Source organism: Chelonia mydas, chromosome 5 (genome assembly GCF_015237465.2).
Source record: "Chelonia mydas isolate rCheMyd1 chromosome 5, rCheMyd1.pri.v2, whole genome shotgun sequence".
Taxonomy (NCBI): Eukaryota; Metazoa; Chordata; order Testudines; family Cheloniidae; genus Chelonia; species Chelonia mydas.
Window position 1 is genome coordinate 67,463,624 of NC_051245.2, and position 21,204 is coordinate 67,484,827.

Sequence of the window (21,204 nt, forward strand, 5' to 3'; positions counted from 1 at the left end):
AATTTAGACCAAGGATGAGTTGACCTTTTTCTCATGTCAGTAAATTTGTATCTACTAGTGTTGGCCTTTATGTGGAACATACAGTAAATTGTAACCAGTGAATTTATTGTACGAATTTAGGTAAATGTCACGTTATAGAATATGATAGATTGGAAAAGAAAAATGTCGTCTTTTAACCAAAAGTTAAAACAATTACTCTCATAATTTTGTTCTGTACTGGAGTTAAGCTGATCATTGTTGTCAAGATGGAGATTTGGTTTCAAGGCTTTCACTCCCAAGGCTGTGACCAAAAATTGGCTTGTTTATGGATTGGGTTGACTCTGTTTCAGGATCTCCTGGTTTTTGTTTCATTGACAATTTTGGCTTAGTGTTGGTCTCAGAAGAAGCTATCCACACTCTTCTCTTGGAAGAAAGAGTGCTACTAAGTCCTCCATCTAATAAGGCGTGGGTATTAGAGAATAGAAAAGTATAATGGCTACTGGAAAAATCCAGAGAAGTTTTTACTGACCGAGTTTTGCATCAGAGCTGGACTTGGTAAAAGATAGTTACATAACAAAACCATCCAAAAATATGCTGTTGAAAGTCTTGCAATGATATATAGCAGGGTAGTTATATTTTAGCTGCCAACTCCACCAGATTCCTTTACAAAGAATTATTTAACCGTTGGATGCACTCACATAAAATTTCCTGGCTTTTACCAGTTTTATAGATGTAGAGAATACTGCACAGCATCTCTCACTTTCATGTTCTCTCCCCACTACTCCAAACTTCAATACTTAATACTACACAAATATAGAGATACATTGCCTGAAGAAATTTCAGCAACTTACAAAACAGTGGAAGCAACACAAATGAGAAAAATATTTTCCCTTGCATCAATATCACAATCCTGTCATTTTCACTTTTTCAGTGTCACTTTTTCTAGGACTCATGTATTGTTCCAGTGCCAGTTTTCTTGATGTTTCCTATCAAAAGGGCATGTGATCACTTGTTACATATATATTCATATGTCTGGTTTCACAAATAGGATACAAATGAGCATGGCACAAACTGTTTTTTTTATTTTGCTTCTCTTTGGTAACATACATTTCAAATGATAGATTAAAAAAAAATAAGCACAAGACATTTTCAAAACTACATGGATTTTCCTAGTTTTGTGTGCACAATCCCCAGAGATCTAAGTTATTTCCTATTTATTTATTCTTGGATAAGACTATCTCCTTGCATTTTCACTCCAGTTTCACCTGCCATCCCTTACTGGAGTAGTTGTTTCTGTGTGGTATTGTTTCTCAGTGGAAGGGCCTGGGGTATGTCTCTTCAGGGACAGCTGTCAGATTTGATTCTTAGACTCCCCAGTTGCGACTACACATGAATAAAAGCATGAGGCTAAAACCTCCATCCCATTGTGTAACCAGCATCAGGATTGTCTCATAATATTGACAAGCCTGGTCTCCGTTGATGTGAATTTTCCTCTGAATCCAAGCCTCTAGAATAGTGGTGCAGTGTACAGCTGTTGTGACAGTGGTCCAGCTGTTTAAATAGCCTGTTTGATTTGACCAATGTTTTGAAATGTTGAACTGGTCAGATGCAGCAGTTGACTAATCAGTTTTGTCAGGCAATCTGTGAAAAACAAATAAGAATTGCTCATTTGTTTTTAACTAAAACTGAACTTTTAAGAAATGAGTGTACATTTTTTATAAATTTAAATATTTCCTGAAGAAAACAACGTTGAATATAGGGTCCAAAATATACATATTTTTTAAAGTATGGAAAACAGAGAATGTATTGCAGTTAATTACAGAGGCCATTTATCCTCCTCAGTGGATATTATGCTCTTAGAATAACCTGTTAATATAGGAGCACCTCTTTTGGCTAATGGGTGCCAACTTCTTATAAAAATTAATATTTTATGCCGAAAACTTTCAGACTTTGGTGTCTGAGTTTAAATTCTTAAATCCATTTAAGCAATTAAGTTATTGTAAGCACTTTGGGGCAGGGCCAGTTTTTGTTACATATTTTTACAGTGCAGTTTTTGTTACATGTTTTCACAGTGGTCCATGAATGGGTCTCCTAGGAGCTACTGCAATACAAATAATTAATAATAATAATAATAAAAAAAACAGTTCTAATGCTCAAAAGTGCTGATGACTAAATTTGTGATAAAGAAATTGATGGATCTGGGAATATACCTCCTAGTTGTAATGAATGTTGCCTGTTCCATGATATTTGCATAAAGGAATTTCAAGTTCCTTTCCATTAAGTCTTGGTGAAAAATTCCTTCCTGAGTCCAAATTTGGTCATCAGTTTAACCCTGTGAATATGAATAAGAATTACTATTATTAAGCATCTAAATCCATTGCTGTCATTCAATGTTAATCAATTTTCAAATTATTCTCAATTATTTGTATTACTGTAGCGCTTAGGAGCCCTAGTAATGGACCAGGACCCCAGTGTGGCAGGCACTGTATCAACAGAATTAAAAATGGTTCCTGCCCCAAAGAGCTTACAACCTCTGTATAAAATAGGAGAAAACACACAGTTACGAATAGAAAGATTGGCAGGAGTAACAAAGAAACAATGCAACAATATTGGTCAGCATACGAGGCAGTGATTTCTGCATACCAGCAGCCTAACTGTTGTCAGTTTATCCGTAAGCATCACAGGAAATGAGTTTTCAGGAGGGATTTGAAGGAAAATAGTGGCTGTTTAGCACTTACCAAGTGTGAGGGTGGCATAGGAAAAAAGCATGAAGGTGCTTGCTTGAAAATTTAGAGATGGGCAACAGAGGTGGACATCATGGGATGACCAGCATCAACATTTTGACAGTGAATGAGAGATGATACGTAGGGGGCGGGTACACCATGAAGGGCCTTGAAAATAAAGACAAGCAGCTTATGTTTGATGAGCGGCAGGGAGCAGTGGACAGATACAAAGAGAATGTTCATATGTTCAAACTGGCCTGTTATCTTTCCTTGCCTAAAAAATGATAATACCTTGGCAGGCAGTCATTGTAGTTCCCAAAAAGTCATTTTCCATAAGAGCTCTAGTATACTGAGTGCACTTGCAAAATATTGTAAATTAAAAACAATTCTTTAGCAGTATTATTTAATTTCTTTGCCCTGAACCTGAATCTCAATTTAGATCACTTTTACTGTTCCAGTCCTTGGCTTTACTTGTACTAAATGTTTATGGCCACATTGTTTATGGCAATGTTTGTGCTGTAGAAAGTGCTGAGTAGGGAATAAACGAAGATAAACCTGCATTTATATGGGCACAAATAGCCTAACCCATATACTAGTCACTGAAATCCTGTACAGAATTCAGGACTGTAAGAGGCTGAACTGAGCAGTACAGGTTTTTTCCCAAAGAATTTTCTAAATCTTTTGTCACTGCCCTTCCAGCCACAAGTGTACCTGTGTCACTTGCATTCTTTCTTCGCACCTACAGATACAATGCTTCCTGACGTTCTGTGATAGGAAGTACAGCTTGTGAAAGAGTCTACACAGTTCCTGCATGATGGCAAGAGAGTTACAGTAGCCACAGCAGGAACTTTTTTAATATTTAAAATGAAAAAGAGAGAGAGACATATAAGAAAAAAAGAGAGGGATGGAAGTGCAGGGAGGCAAAAATGCCTTTCATCTCACTCAGCATTTCTGAAGTATGGAGATGGCTGGGTTTTTATCCTAAGTACTATTGAAGATTGCTGGTCACACATTATTATTTATTTATTTATTTAAAGACCCACCAAAATTTTTATTCTGTGTGTGCCAGTGAATCATTCGTCACTTTTATCACACGTTGCCTGGGACTACATTACATGGTGAATTAAGATTTGGCCCCTGTTCCTCAAGCTTTGTTTCTGCGCTAGAGAGCTGAAATTTACCCTGTGTTTACTAGATTTTCAAAGATATTTTTTGCAGTACATCCTTATTTTACATGTTTAGGTGTGGTCTTAAAATAAATGGTTTTTGTTCTTTAAGTTGGTAATATTTTATTGCATATCCTTTTCATATTTAGTATGTCTCAAAGTCACTGTTACTGTGCCATCTGTTGAATCACAAGGACTTCCTTCTTTCTAGTTTTAATTTAAGAGTTGAGATCTGTTTATTTTATTATGATACACTAATTGAATGAATAGATATTTTTTCTAGTTATTATGACCCACATCATGGTCCCATTGAAGTCGCTGGAAATTTTTGGATTGACTTGGGTGAGACCAAGATTTAGTCCTATGAAATTAAACTTTTCTGTTTCCAGTTATTCGTGGGTAATTGTTGCTAATTGCGTCTTTTGCATTTCCTCATTGGAGCTGTTCTGAAACTGAATTTTTTTTCCCCCTTACAGAATCAGTACCGATTTGAAGGAACTGGGTTTCCAACTATTCCTCAGCTTATAGACCATCATTACACAACAAAACAAGTAATTACTAAGAAATCAGGTGTAGTTCTGCTGAATCCTGTTGTTAAGGTATGCATATATCCTATGTATTTTGTTAAGTAGAAGATTTTGCTGCATTTCATTTAACCTTTTAAACCATGATTTTTTCCATTACGAATGAAATGTTAAGCAGTTTGTAGGTTAATCAGAACTATCTCATTCAGTTAGTGCTTCAAGATAGCAGACTCCTCTGTTCCTCTTAAGTGATTACTCCAGCTTCCGAAACACTTAACTAATAACTCATTATTGCTCATTACTCTGCAGCTTCCTGAGCTGTTTACAGTCTTTTTGTTTGAGCACTGAAGATTCATCCCAATTAACACACTCTCCTCACTCTCAAGGGTCTGCATCACAAGTACCCACATACCATCCTTCTGGAAGGATGTCATTCTGAGTCTGACAAAGCTTTCTTATACTTCATTCTTCTTTTCCCTCTTTTTTTTTTGCACCTTCCAGGTAGAATCTGTTCCTGGCTCAGTAACCCATAGACCAGGGATTGGCAACCTTTGGCATGCGGCCCGCCAGGGTAAGCCCCCTGGCTGGCCGGGCCGGTTTGTTTACCTGCTGCGTCCGCAGGTTCGGCCGATAGGGCTCCCGCTGGCTGCGGTTCACTGCTCCAGGCCAATGGGTGCTGTGGGAAGCGGCGGCCAACACATCCCTTGGCCCACGCTGCTTCCCACAGCCCCGATTGGCCTGGAGCAGCGAACCATGGTCAGTGGGAGCCGTGATCGGCAGAACCTGCAGACCCTGCGGGTAAACAAACTGGCCCGGCCTGCCAGGGGGCTTACCCCCGGGCTGCGTGTCAAAGGTTGCCGATCCCTGCCATAGGCCATGACATTGGTTTCCTTCTCCATGAAGCTGTGTTGCATATAAAAGTGTTCGGAAGGAAAAGAGCGTTCTTTTAAACAATAGTATTTTTACAAAGTTTGGGAGAACTGTTGGAAGAAGAACAGGCTGACCCAGAGGCGGATTTGAGTAGATGGGCCTTTTTATTTCTGTACTTGTTCCCCTGGACCCAATTGTCCAGTAAGCCCTGGATTAGTTACATCATACTCTTTTTATCTACATCAGTATGTAAATTTCTACATTTATTACAACATCCCCAAAACCATTATGGAGTAATATGGACGTCCATACATCTGGCGTCATGAACAGGATCCCAGGGGAGAATCGTGCCTGATCACCACGTCTCACCATGGATTCGATGAGTAAGTTGAATGGGCCCTTTACTGCAACCCCGGTTAAGGAGTTTATTAATAAATTGGTAGGGAAATGGGGGGTCCTCATGCGGCCCGTCAGGACTGGCTAGCCATCCAGGGGTGGGTGGAAGCTGCCCTAGCGTCCAAGTGCTCCCAGATTAAGAAAAAGGTTGTTTTGTTGCAGGCTGTGTGTGAGGGTCTGTCAGGTTTATGGGAGGAGGTTAAGGATCTTAAAAGCAAAGTGGAAACTCTACAGCAGATTGCTGAAGAGCAGCGCATGGTAAATCATCACAGTGTGCTAGCAGTCAGAATGGCTGAGAATTGCATGGATGATCTTAATCATCTTAAGTCTGAGAACCTGGCCCTGAAGGGATAAGTAGATGCCTTAAAGCAGAATTCTTTTCCCCCGGCCCCTATTTACCCCACCCCCACCCTTTCTGCCCCTCCTGCACCCTCCGCCCCTCCTGCCTATGAAGATCCCAATTCCTCAATAAAATCCATCTACCCTGTCATGACACGAACTATGGTCAGGATGGCAAAGGAGGACCAGGCTGCAAAAGACAAGGTGACAGAACTCCTGCGCCGGTCCGGTATTCAAGTACCACTCCAGGCTCTAAATGCGGGGGACGGTGGCCCCACTGTCCGGCAAGAGGTTACCATCACCTCCATGTCGGAAGGAGACAGGGAGAGCCTATACCGAGAATTGGGCCCCCCGCCCCGAGAATGGAATGCTTTCCTATAATGGCTAGAGCAAATAGAAAGCCAGCTGTACCAGTATTCTGGTAGTGATTTGGTTTTAGCCTGGGAGATGCTGTTGGGCCCCTTGGCAGAGGCTGTGGGCCTCCAGGGTAAGGATTGTTGAATGATTGTCCTGGACACAGCCCGGATTCTTTTCGGGGTGTATTCCCTAACAGCGGGCTTGGTTAAGTTAAACCCTATACCGGTGAACACCTGCACGCTGCCATCTCCCGCATCCAGGTCTGGATTCAGGTATTTGTGGACCTTGAAGACAAATGGTTATTACCCCCTGGGGCTGGTCGGGGAGCAGCCCTTCTCGATGCTTGGCTGCAGTGCCTGAGCCCCTGACTCCACAATTGGCTGGAGTTGCAGGCAAAACCCTTCCAGGCAGCCACCCTGCCTGCATTAGTGGAAAGGGCCTCTCCATACGCATGGCAGAATATGGCCCGAGAAACCCTTACATCTCAAAATGGACCCACGGGTAAGGGTACCTCTGCCCAGATCCGGCGCTTGGAGGAGGGCCTTGATGCCCTCCTCAGGGAGCGTGGGCCAAAGCCCCAAAGGTCCCAGCCTGGTCGCCCAACTTCCTCAGGCTCTAAGCCCAGCCCTGTAGCAAGGAAAGGAGACTGGCCCTGCTCCGTTTGCCGTGCCAATAATTTTGCCCAGAGGGAGACATGCTTTAAATGCAGGCATGCATGGGCCCCGCGGTGGTGGCCATTGACTAGGGGAGCCCTCATGCCAGTCCGCAGAGCTGGTCTCTCTCTGTGGACCAGTTCAGCTGCCCGGTAATCTGGGGGCAGCTGAATGGTGGGCCTGAAGGGACCTACCTTTTTGATTCTGGATCAAGCTTAAATCTGGCACACGGTCCTGCCCGGGAACGGGGCCAGCAAATATTATCTGGAGACGCCATGGGAGGCCAAAATTGGGGAATTGAACAGGACAGGATACTCTGGCTGTCCGAGGCAGAGCCTTTTGATTCCGCTCCCTGGGGGGTTGGCCCCAATGTCCATCTCAATATCATAGGGGTACCCAGTTTAAAGCATGTGGTCATTGATCTGTGTAACCACCAACTGTGGTCCATTCCTAATGGGAATGGTCAGGTGATCCCCCTCGGGTTGGTAAGCAGTGTAGCAAAAAGGCCAAAACCGGGAATCATTCACTTGGGTTGGGAGGACCTGCCGGGATGGGAAATGGACAGTCTGGATGCTGGGCAGCTCCAAACTTTAGTGAGTATAGACGGGGGAGCTCCTCCAGCAGATAAGCAGTACCCCATTCCTCAAGCGGCTATTCAGGATCTCTCCATTACAATGGGGATCCTAGAGCAGCGGGGGCTTATTGAACCCGCCATCTCCTGCGCTAATGCCCCCGTATGGCTTGTACGTAAACCAGATGAGTCCTGGAGGCTAACCATTGATTACTGGGAACTAAACCGAGTCACTCCGCTCCTCGCACCACTAGTGGCATGCCTGCCCGAAATGATTGCCCGAATTCAATCAGGGGATCAGTGGTTTTCTGTGCTAGATGTGTCCAATGGATTCTGGTCCATTCCTCTGGCCCAGGACAGCCGCGGAAGACTGCCTTCACTTGGCAGGGGTCTCAATTCCAATGGCGGGTTCTGCCCCAAGGGTACAGTAATGCCCCCACCCTGTTTCAGCAGGAGCTCAAGTGGGTTCTGGATGCATTGGGGCCCATAAGCCAGCGATGTATTCAGTATGTGGATGACATTCTCATCCGGGGATGGGAAAGGAGGAGGTGGCTGCGGCTATCTGAGAAGTAGTTAGGGGTCTTGGGGAAGCAGTACTAAAGCTGAATGGAAGAAAAGTTCAGCTGGTCCTACCCTCAGTAACCTTCCTAGGGGCAACCATTGAATCGGGTAGGCGGTCTGTTGATTCGAGTCGGGCAGCCATAATAGCCCAGCTGCACAGGCAAGTTTGGGGTCATGGCCCCTTTCTCCCTTCCCTGCAAACTGCTGATGCAAGGAGTTCATGACTGCAATTGTAGCAGAGGTGTATCTTCAAAGTAAAACTTATCGGTAGAATATGCTAATGAGGTAAATAGTAATCGGGCGGGGATAATTATATTCAGTAGACGGTTATTAATATTCATTGTATGGGCGTCCATATTACTCCATAAGGGTTTTGGGGGTGTTGTAATAAATGTAGAAATTTACGTACTAATGTAGATAAAAAGAGTATGATGTAACTAATCCAGTGCTTACTGGACAATTGGGTCCAGGGGAACAAGTACCGTAATAAGGAAGCCCATCTACTCAAATCTGCCTCTGGGTCAGCCTGTTCTCCCAACAGAACTGTTTTAATGGTAATTATTCCTGTTTATAACTTGAAGACACTGATGCACATTGAAAACCAGATCTAGGTATTTCTTCCTTTCTCCAGTCTTAAATGCAACATTATTTCAATCAAAATTTGAAATTGAACTTCACCTTATAGTCAAGAAATCATTGTTGAATAGAAGGAAACAAGAAAACTCATAAAGCACTATACATACAAGAAAAGGTCTACATAGTCATAGAATCATAGACGTGTAGACTGGAGGAGACCTCAAGATGTCATCTGGTCCAGTCTCCTGCACTCACGGCAGGACTATATAATAACTAGACCATTCCTGACAGGTGTTTGTCTAACTGGTTCTTAAAAACCTTCCATGATGGAGATTCTTCAACCTCCCTAGCGAATTTATTCCAGTGCCTAACTATCCTGACAGTCAGGAAAAATTTCCTGAATGTCTAACCTAAACCTCCCTTGTTTCAGTTTAAGTTCCTTGCTTATTGTCGTGTCCTCGGAGGTTAACGAGAACAATTTTTCACCCTCCTCCTTGTAACAACCTTTTATGTACTTGAAAACTGTTATGTCCCCTTTCAGTCTTTTCCGGACTAACTAAACCCAGTTTTTTTCAATCTTTCCTCATAGGTCATGTTTTCTAAACCTTTAATCATTTTTGTTGCTCCCCTCTGGACTTTCTCCAATTTGTCTACCTCTTGCCTGGAATGTGGCACCCAGAAGAGGGGACAAATACTCCAGCTGAGACCTTATCAGCTAAGCACAATCTGAGAGAGCTAACAATCTCCATATTTCCTTCCAGTAGCTAGTCTTTCGTATCCACACATCAACCAGCCCTGTATAATTAAGAACTAAATCTTTCCATTTCAACTCTTAACGTAGTTCTGAAGTAGCCAATTGTGCTTAGTCAGAAAAATAATCCGTTTCAGACATTTGGAAAGCAACTTTGTCATTTTACAAAACGTATAGAAATCATAACAATGTATAATTCAGGATCACTTTCCTAAACCATAATCTCAGATCTTTTGCCATACCAGTCGTAAGAAAGTAAAGCATTTTTCTGTTTTTGCTCGCAACAAGAATTTATTTTTTATATTTGCCTGTGTGCGCTGAAAAAATTTGAAGGGATGGATTAAATTTTGTGTTGGGAGCCTTTCTTTCTGTCACAACTTGCAGTCTTAAATGCATATTGCTACTCATTCCTGTTCTAGATGAATGCACTCTTGATTTCTCTTATGAAGATTCAGTGGTTTAGGCATTTGTGAATTTATATGGCAGACTTAGGTCAAGTCATAATTAAAAGACAGGCCTTTTAGAGAAATTGAGGATTTTTGGTGAGGATTTTTATCAAGCCTTCCCCAGGAAGGGGGGTGTAGGGCTTGGAGGGATTTTGGGGGGAAAGACATTTCCAAGTGGGCTCTTTCCCTGTTATATTTGTTAGATGCTTGGTGGTGGCAGCAATAAAGTCCAGGGCCAAAGTTAAAATAGTTTGTACCTTGGGGAAGTTTTAACCTAAGCTGGTAAAAATAAGCTTAGGGGGTTTTTCATGCAGGTCCCCACATCTGTACCCTAGAGTTCAGAGTGGGGAAGGAACCTTAGAGAAAGTTATAGTTCAAGACAAAGACACATGTATGATTATAATTTTACCTTCTTTTATAACTGCTCAGTAGAATGAATCTAAAATTATTGAAAACACATTAACACTTGAGCTCAGTTGCACTGTCTAGTTTAGATGTGAAGTCATGTGTCTGTTCTATTTAACTCCTAAGTAATTTCAACATTTATTGAAGTTGCTATGTAAATGGAGGTTCCTTCTATTCTTGCTGACGTACTTGTTTACCCTGTTTCAGAGAGTGCTTTAAATTTAGAAATTAAGGTTTTAGAAGCGACTGGTGCAAGTAGGAAGAAAACAATACAAAATGTTCCAGGGAACTGTTCATAGTGTTTGCAGAATTGAAGACTATTGTAATGTACATAAAATCTAAATATTACATGACAAAGCTTATTTCATTTTAGAAGTTTAAGTAAATGTGTTCAGACTGACCTGCTTGGTTTAAAGGGGTATTGTTAAGACTGAAGAGCCCAAAATTATATCTTTTTTTCTTCAATCTGTTTGCAAGATCATTTTTGTAATTCTTTATTTGTTTCAGATATTTAATGCTCTGTATAGTTTCTGTATTTTCTGGTTTTGTATTGTACTCATCATTGTAGTATCTACACACTTTTGAATTGGAAAAGAGCTATGACAGCTGTTCCACTTTGTGAGCAATCCTACAATAAAAAGCTCTACTGTTGTTTGTGAGTACACACTGAAGAATAATTAAAATTCTTCTTTGAGATTATAAAGGTTTGTGCAGTCCCCAGTCATCTCAGTTCCTCCTTTTGTGTGGCTAGCTGTGGGCATAGGCAACTTCCTTCTGTTCCCGGAGTCTTGGTTTGTTTTCTTGTAGTAGTAGTATATTTTAGTAGTGTTAGTAAATGTTCTAGTTCTTACTAGTAATTGTATATTGTTTAAAAAGTTGTTGTCTAGTTTCTGTGCTGTTGTACAGTTGCATTCCCAAATCAGCTCCTGCATGTTCTCGGTTCATCATATCTGGTCTGAATCCCACAGACCAGTGTGCAGTGAAACAATTTAAGCAGTATATCTCATACCCCTTAGCCTTCCTGGAGATGGATGCACTTACACATTGTCTGGTGTGCCTTGGTGACGGCCACTATTCAGTCGTTTTTCCTTGTGTTTAATTTATTATGCCTCAGACACCAAAAGACAAACACGCTTGACTGCAGTTTTTCCTAATATCAGAATGACTGAAAGCTAGGCCCTTAGATCTGTCCTCAAGTCAAGGGCCTACTCCTGTGAAGGGATAAAGTTGGCTGTTTTCAAACTCTGAGCTTCCTAACATGAGAGAGCAGAAACTTTTGGTGCAGGGTCTGTTACCATCATTCAGTGCAAAGTCAGTGGAACACTCTGTCCTGTATTTCCAGTGTCAAAAAAGATGACTTTGTTGCTTGCATCTGTTGCTACCAAGGCAATTTTGGTGGCAGGGATTTTCATGGTGCTAGTTTCTGTCTCAGAGACCTACTGATCTATTCTTGGAGGACTTGGTTTTTGATTACTCGGTGGTCACAAAGGCAGTCCCAGGTCCCTTGTACCTATCAGGTCTCTTGTGATGAAAATGTGACTTCCTTTGTTGTGATTTGCTTCCATCTAGTACATGGTGTCAGTTCCTCTTTGGTTCTTAAACTGTCCATCTTCCTTTGCTGTTGGATAGCATTCATAATTACTTATCCAAGGTAGATAGCCATGAAGTACAGGATGATATCAACCAGTCTTTTGCTACTGTTAAGGAAAGTACAGTATCTTCCGCTGATGTCCTTAATATCTGCATTGGTGTAGCTTCCTGATGATTGTAGATGGTTTCAGAAGTTGCTAGTTCAAATAGCGGAGTTTTTAGAACTGAAGAGTGCCATTGTCAAGGTTCCTCCCCCACTCTGAACTCTAGGGTACAGATGTGGGGACCTGCATGAAAACCTCCTAAAACCTCCTAAGCTTACTTTTACCAGCTTAGGTTAAAACTTCCCCAAGGTACAAATTAAATTTATCCTTTGTCCGTGGAATATCCACTGCCACCACCAAACTCTAACTGGGTTTACTGGGAAACGTAGTTTGGACACGTCTTTCCCCCCAAAATCCTCCCAACCCTTGCACCCCACTTCCTGGGAAAGGTTTGGTAAAAATCCTCACCAATTTGCATAGGTGACCACAGACCCAAACCCTTGGATCTGAGTACAATGAAAAAGCATTCAGTTTTCTTACAAGAAGACTTTTAATAGAAATAGAAGTAAATAGAAGTAAAGGAATCACCTCTGTAAAATCAGGATGGTAGATACCTTACAGGGTAATTAGATTGAAAACATAGAGAATCCCTCTAGGCAAAACCTTAAGTTACAAAAAAGACACACAGACAGAAATAGTCATTCTATTCAGCACAGTTCTTTTCTCAGCCATTTAAAGAAATCAATAATCTAACACATACCTAGCTAGATTACTTACTAAAAGTTCTAAGACTCCATTCCTGTTCTATCCCTGGCAAAAGCAGCATATAGACAGACACAGACCCTTTGTTTCTCTCCCTCCTCCCAGCTTTTGAAAGTATCTTGTCTCCTCATTGGTCATTTTGGTCAGGTGCCAGCGAGGTTACCTTTAGCTTCTTAACCCTTTACAGGTGAGAGGATTTTCCCTCTGGCCAGGAGGGATTTTAAAGGGGTTTACCCTTCCCTTTATGACAGCCATAGTTCAGGAAAGACTTATTGTCTCTTTCTATTTTGGAGACCCAGGAGAAGGGGAAGATAACCTTATTCATCAGTGGAGCTTGTTGTATTCAAAGAAAGATGTGGCTAATCTAAGCATCAGTACCTGCTGGCACCAAGAAGGCAGAGGATGGTAGCTTCAGCAAAGATTTCATTATTTCTTCAGATACCTGACTCCTGGTTTTTCCAATAATTAATGAGGTTCAAGAGAAGTCTTGAAGAGTTTTGGTATTGATCACTTTACTCCATCCAGCAATATCAGACTGGCTAACTAAATATATCCTTGTTTCTTCATTGATAAGAGCCACTACCTATGCAAATTCTTGCCTTCTGGCCTTTTTGTAGCACTCAGATTATTCCCCAGATGTTTACTAGTCATGATTGCAGATCACGCGCACACATACACTGTATGTAATATCTCTGTGTGTGTGTGTGTGTGTGTGTGTGTGTGTGTTATAAAAAACTAATTGAAGAAAGGGAAAGTTGGTAATAATGAATGTAAATCAGAAGTTAGGAATTGTGGAATGTTGATAAGGGAAGCAAGTTACACCAGAGACATCTATGGCTGATAGAGTTAAAAGCAATAAGAAGGAGTTCTAAAAATATATTAAGAACACAAAGAATCTTGACAATGGTATTGGTCCATTAGTAGAGGAACATGGTAGAATTATCAGTAATAATGCGGAAAAGGCAGGGGTGTTCAGTAAATATTTCTCTACTGGTATTTGGGGAAAAACAGATTATATAGTCTCATCATATGGTGTTGACGACACTCTTTCCATTCACTGATATCTCTGGAGGATGTTTAAAAAGAAACTACAAAAGTTAGACATTTTTAAATCAGCAAGTCTGGATAACTTGCATCTAAGAGTTTTAAAAGAGCTGGATGAGGAGCTTGGAGGACTGTTAATGTAAATTTTCAATAATTCTTATAACACTTGGGAAATTCTAGGAGACTGAAAGAAAGCTAATGTTGCGCCAGTTTTTAAAAAGGGACCTCAGGATGTGCCAGGCAAGATAACGGAGCAGCTGATAAGAGATCTGATTAATGAAGAATTAAAGTAGGGTAGCGTAATTAATGCAAATCAACATGGGTTTATGGAAAATAGATCCTGTCAAACGAATTTGATATCTTATTTTAAATGAAATTATAAATTTGGGTGATAAACATTATAGTATTGACATAGTATACTTCTGTAAGGTGTTTGACTTGGTACCGCTGGACATTTTGATTAAAAAATCTAGAAAGAGATAAAATTAACATGGCACACATTAAATGTATTAACAACTGGCTGCCTGATAGGTTTCGAAATATAATTGAAAATAGGGAATTGTTATCAAGTGGGTGTGTTTCCAGTGGGGTCCTGCAAGGATTGGTTTTTGGCTATTTTACATTTTTATCATTGACCTGAAAGAAAACAGTCATTACTGATAAAGTTTGCAGATGACACACAAATTGGGGAAGTGGTAAATAATGAAGAGGACAGGTCACTGATTCAGCACAATCTGGATTGTGTAGTAAATTGGGTACAAGCCAACAATGTGTGTTTTCATGTGGCTAAGTGTAAATGTATACATTGAGGAACAAACTCTGTAGGCTGTATTAGAGGATGGAGGACTCTGTCATGGAAAGCAATGACTCTGAAAATGATTTAGGGGTCATAATGAATAATCAGTTGAACATTAGCTCCCAATGGGACATTGTGGCCAAAAGAGCTAATGTGATCCTGGGATACGTAAACAATAATCTCAATTGAGAGGAGAGGTTATTTTACTGTTGCGTTTGGCACTGGTGCTACTGGAATACCATGTCCAGTTCTGATGCCACAGTTGAAGAAGGATGTTACTATCTATCAGCAAATTACACTCCAAACATAGATGACATTAGAGCACTTCTGAATACTCATACAAAAGTTAGCAGTTCTCTCATAATTCCATAATCGAGGGGACATGAAGTACTGTTTACCAATAGTAGTCCAATATGTGATTAACGGGCTCTTTTCTGAGATTTAGCAATTAATTGTCAATGGAACTTTTTACGAAACCAAACTGTATATAAAATTTTTAGAGCTGCAAGTCATCAGATGGGCTATAAAAGTTTATTCTGTTTTTAATGGTGGGTTGTGTCCTGGCAGACAATACAACTTTAATGCTTTAAACAATAAGAAAATATTAAAATATTTTTAAAATTTTGAAGACAGTCTGAAGTGACTAGGAACTTTGCAGTTTTTTCATAGACATTTCTTAAACATCTTTCAGTTTACAAAAAATGCAGTATTATACCAGCTGATGTTGATATCAGTTCACAGAGGATTTATAATCTTGCCACAACACACCCTTTTCTGACACAGCTGCGTAGCCACTGCTGGAAAAAGATGATTGTCAAGTCACCTGGTGTTACTGAGGAGTACCAATCTGAGGGCAGACTGTTAAGAACTAGGACACAAACCCCAAATTGGCTGTGAGTTCTAGACTTCGATTTCACCAACCAATTACCAAGTATAAACTCCTTAGGCACTATAACAGCCTTAATATGAAGTCACAGACAGCCCCCTGTGGTATTCTGATCAGTCTCGCCACCCAGGTGGACCTACCTTAGCGATGGATGATCCTTCCATCCAAGAATCACAGCAATACTCAGGTTACTCCCAGTCCCAAAGGACCAGTCACTTGTCCCAGGTCAGTTGCACCTTAGATCTCACACCAAAGACAGTGTTCATAGCCTATCCTGTAATAAACTATATACAAATTTATTAAATAGGAAAAAGAAATGAGAGAGTTAGTTACAAGGTTAAAGCAGGTAAACATAGATACATAAATGAGTTACCATCTTAAGTTTAAAAGAGTAATCAAAGCTTCTGTAATAAGCAAGCTCTCTGTCCTTAGGGCTAAGCAGCTGGGAATCTCTTGCTTATGCAAGAGAGTCCAAGCAGCATAGAAATCCAGTTCCTTCTTTTTAGAGGTTTTTTAATCCCCTCCTTCCATGTGCTCTGAGCTGCAAGCTCAGCTGATGCGAAGAATCCACTTGCATGACTCCTCTCCGTGGGGTGAGCGGGTAGAGGGGGTATTGTTCTCTTTAACATCCCACAATAGTCTATCTAGTGTAAAAGGGCCTTCCCTGTTGGGCAGGACATAACGCTTTTGGTTGCAGATGGACACTTCACAGTAGTTAGTCTCTCTCTTGTGTGGTGACTTTTATATTTACAGAAGCTTACAATGCCATTACCCTCTGATCCCACTGAGGGTTACCAAAAGAAACTACAGCATTTGCTCAAGAAACTCCCTGAAAAAGCACAAGAACAAATCTGCACATACACACCCCTGGAACCCCGACCTGGGGTATTCTATCTGCTACCCAAGATCCATAAACCTGGAAATCCTGGATGCCTCATCATCTCAGGCATTGGCACCCTGACAGCAGGATTGTCTGGCTATGTAGACTCCCTCCTCAGGCCCCACGCTACCAGCACTACCAGCTATCTTCGAGACACCCCTGACTTTCTCAGGAAACTACAATCCATCGGTGATCTTCCTGAAAACACCATCCTGGCCACTATGGATGTAGAAGCCCTCTACACCAACATTCCACACAAAGATGGACTACAAGCCATCAGGAACAGTATCCCCGATAATGTCACGGCAAACCTGGTGGCTGAACTTTGTGACTTTGTCCTTACCCATAACTATTTCACATTTGGGGACAATGTACACCTTCAAATCAGCGGCACTGCTATGAGTACCCGCATGGCCCCACAGTATGCCAACATTTTTATGGCTGACTTAGAACAACGCTTCCTCAGCTCTCGTCCCCTAATGCCCCTACTCTGCTTGCACTATATTGATGACATCTTCATCATCTGGACCCATGGAAAAGAAGCCCTTGAGGAATTCCACCATGATTTCAACAATTTCCATCCCACCCTCAACCTCAGCCTGGATGTGTCCACACAAGAGATCCACTTCCTGGACACTATGGTGCTAATAAACAATGGTCACAAAAACACCACCCTATACCGGAAACCTACTGACCACTATTCCTACCTACATGCCTCCAGCTTTCACCCTGACCACGCCACACAATCCATTGTCTACAGCCAAGCTCTACGATACAACCACATTTGCTCCAACCCCTCAGACAGAGACAAACACCTACAAGATCTCTATCAAGCATTCTTACAACTACAGTACCCACCTGCTGAAGTGAAGAAACAGATTGTCAGAACCAGAAGAGTTCCCAGAAGTCACCTACTACAGGACAGGCCCAACAAAGAAAATAACAGAACACCACTAGCCATCACCTTCAGCCCCCAACTAAAACCTCTCCAATGCATCATCAAGGATCTAAAACCTATCCTGAAGGATGACCCATCACTCTCACAAATCTTGGGAGACAGGCCAGTCCTTGCCTACAGACAGCCCCCCAACCTGAAGCAAATACTCACCCGCAACCACACACGACACCACAGAACCACTAACCCAGGAACCTATCCTTGCAACAAAGCCCGTTGCCAACTGTATTCACATATCTATTCAGGGGACACCATCATAGGGCCTAATCACATCAGCCACACTATCAGAGGCTCGTTCACCTGCACATCTACCAATGTGATATATGCCATCATGTGCCAGCAATGCCCCTCTGCCATGTACATTGGTCAAACTGGACAGTCTCTACGTAAAAGAATAAATGGACACAAATCAGATGTCAAGAATGATAACATTCATAAACCAGTTGGAGAACACTTCAATCTCTCTGGTCACTCAATCTCTGACCTAAAAGTCGCAATATTACAACAAAAGGACTTCAAAAACAGATTCCAATGAGAGACTGCTGAATTGGAATTCATTTGCAAACTGGATACAATTAACTCAGGCTTGAATAGAGACTGGGAGTGGATGAGTCATTACACAAAGTAAAACTATTTCCCCATGTTTATTCCGCCCCCCCCCCCCCCCGCCGCCACCGCTGCCGTTCCTCAGACGTTCTTGTTAACTGCTGGAAATGGCCCACCTTGATTATCACTACAAAAGGTTTTCTCCTCGCCCCGGCTCTCCTGCTGGTAATAGCGCATCTTAAGTGATCACTCTCCTTACAGTGTGTATGATAACACCCATTTTTTCATGTTCTGTGTGTATATAAATCTCCTCACTGTATTTTCCACTGAATGCATCCGATGAAATGAGCTCTAGCTCACGAAAGCTTACGCTCAGATAAATTGGTTAGTCTCTAAGGTGCCACAAGTACTCCTTTTCTTTTTGCGAATACAGACTAACACGGCTGCTACTCTAATACCAATGTTGAAATTTTACCTTAAAGTGAGATTAATGCATGTAGCAACTTACAAGAAGTCAATCAAGTCTAAACACATTCTTGTAATTCTAATACCTGTTCTAACAATACTAACACAAGTGAGCCAGACTGACTTCAGTTGAGTATTTGTCAGTATTCATTTGAGGCATGGGGACTTTGGCATGAGCTGGTACCTGGTCTGCCAGTGTCACAATGATAAATAGCTCCTCTGGTGCACTGTTGATGTAAAAGGCATATGCTATATATATTGTGGTTCATTGATGTGTATGATTACAAGAATTTAGAAAGTGGTTTCTTAGCCACCAAGAGTTACAAAAACTTTGTGAAACTAGACAACCTTTAATACATTTTTTAAAGTACTTCCAGTTCAGCATGTCCAGACAGGAAGACAATACTGTAGTAAATGTTGAACAAAACTGTTAATGAGTATACAGAGTATTTTAATGCGTTAAAATTATAATTGCAGATATATTGGCTCTACATAACTTCCCCACCCTCCCCTCCAATTCTAATCAAAACTTAGTTGCAGGATCAAAATCAATTATGAAAAAAAGAATTGTAAAGCTTCAGAATTAGTAAAAGTAGTCACTTTTTTTTGTGTGCTCTCCTTTTTCCTTTAATCATTTTGGAGCTATGACCTGGGTTTCATACCATTATGGGACAGTGAAGAAGCTTCAAGCATGCTTATTTTAGGAAACATCACGAGTACTCGGACACGAACTACTGGATGGTGTACTCTGCATTGTGCAACCTCTGGAAAGTACATTTGATCATTTCCTTAAAATTCATTTGACATCTTGACAGGATTCCTCTCCAGTCTTTCCCTTAGAGCAGTGAAGCAATCTTAGACATTTATGTAATCTTTAATCTTATTATGTAAATTGCTGTCCATGTAATAACCCATTTAGAAAGTGAAAGTTGAATACCAGAGGAAGCATAACAAAAGAAAATCATGCTATAATATTTTGTTCTTACTATTTTTTTTCACAAGTGTTTATCCTCCTTTGCCATATTAGCTAAATTAGTGTTCACCTTCTGTTACATTGTCCTTGGAGGGAACAATTTTATTTGTGCCACAAAAGACCTGCCCCACATCCAGTTTTATGTAGACTAACTACATGCTCGGAATTATAATGACATAGAAATAATAGAATATAAATTAGAAAGACCAAAGGTATTAAAAAGATATCTGTGAGTGATTTTTTTGAAATGGAAAAGCTCCTCATTTATATTTATTTCTGATGTTTTGAGAAAACTGCACTTCATGTTCTTCAATTTATTATTGGTGCAACAACTGGAGTATGTAAAAGGCCTCAGAGTAACCTCAGAGAATACATATCCAAGGGCTTAAATAATGAAAAGGCCTTTTTAACCACACAGTGTATTTTAACTTTCTAAAATCTTTGATCTCATATTCATGAGTTTTTGAAGTTTGCTGAGAGAGATTTATGTAGACTAATAATAATAGATCTGTGTGAAGATGTGGATGTTCTCTAGGTGTGGTGTGTAGAGAATAATACCACCGAGGAAATCAGAAATAAAAAATAAGCTATTTGCTCCCTAGAAAACAGAGTTTGAGTTCCGTGGTCACAACTGCAGTTAACTATACTTTTTTTTGTAAACTGAATTAAATTATGTATTTGCTGTTGATGGTTACTACTGAAAAATTTTACAAAGGTAATATTGATGGTAATATATTAGCCTGTTTGGTATTGACTGACAAAACTTCACAGTGACATTGAAAACTTTCTGAGCTTGTGGAAATTGCCATAGAAATGTAAAGAATACTGATGCTAAAATACTTTTGGATGTCAAAGAAAACGTTAGAAACAGCATGCGGCCATCTTGCAGTAACAATCAGGATGTTAATGAATAAGGCTTTGTTCCTGCAATTGGTGTTGGGGTTCGATATGGGGTCAGTGGTCCACCATCTTGCAAGGAGCCAATTGCAAGATAGGAGCCTAAGTTAGTAATAAATATGAATAAACTAATACAAGAATATTAGTGATTTAGGCATGTGAAAATAAAATAAGATTAAGTAATAAGACAATGAAGATAAAAGTAAAAGAAAATGAGAAGTTGAGAGATGTGAATCAGATTTGCCTTGTGACATTGTCTCTATAGGGCCCACTTGTGAGAGATGTGTGCCTAGTCTTGCAGCCTCTGAATGTTTTTTGAACAGTAGTTGATGAGGGCCAAGTGCATACCTTTGAGTTCAGCATTCTAAGAATGAGGGCAGAAGTAGCCAGCCTACTCAAAGCGTTTTTCGGTTCTTCTCTTTCTGCCTGGTAGTTGTGTCACAGAAACAGTTCTCTACCTTATTGTGTTCTAACAGCAGAATTAACGTTGTGTAAATAGTTATTACTTTACATAGCAGATAACATACACTTAACGTTTAGTACATTTTTGTTAGTTTCCACTGGGTATTTTTGAAAATTGAAAAGGGACGGAAATGAAAACAATAAGGAATCGATGGTTAGCAGAGTTAAGGATAGTAAGAAGTTTTTAAAAGTATATTTGGAACAAAAAAGAAACAAACAAGGGTATTGGTACAGTGGTAGAATTATCAATACTAATGCAGAAAAGTCTTCAGTAAATATTTCTGTTCTGTATTTGGGGGGAAAAAACCAGATGATGTGGTCATATCCTATGATGATGATACTTTTTCCATTCCACTAGGACCTCAGAAGGAGGTTAAACAGCAGCTAGTAAAGTTGGATTTGGACATGCTGATTTTAAAATGTCTAAGAGTTTTAAAAGAGCTAGCTGAGGAGGTTGCAGGACCCTTAATGTTGATTTTTCAATAATTGTTGGTATACTGAGGAAGTTTCAGAAGACAGGAAGAAAGCTAATCTTCCAATATGTTAAAAGGCTAAACAGGATGACTGGAGCCATAAGTATGTTAGCC

General features: G+C 40.6%; 1 protein-coding gene across 18 annotated transcripts in view; it reads left to right on the forward strand.

Annotated features, from left to right (window-relative positions):
• FER (FER tyrosine kinase) overlaps nucleotides 1-21,204 on the forward strand; it is a 427,220-nt gene that overhangs the window by 199,318 nt on the left and 206,698 nt on the right. For all 18 annotated transcript variants that reach the window (XR_005225689.2, XM_037901518.2, XM_043547703.1 and 15 more), the window contains one exon: nucleotides 4,345-4,467. Coding sequence is in view for 17 of the 18 variants with exons in the window: in XM_037901518.2 (XP_037757446.1) it covers nucleotides 4,345-4,467 (123 nt within the window). In the remaining variant the exon portion in view is untranslated. The remainder of the gene's footprint in view (nucleotides 1-4,344; nucleotides 4,468-21,204) is intronic.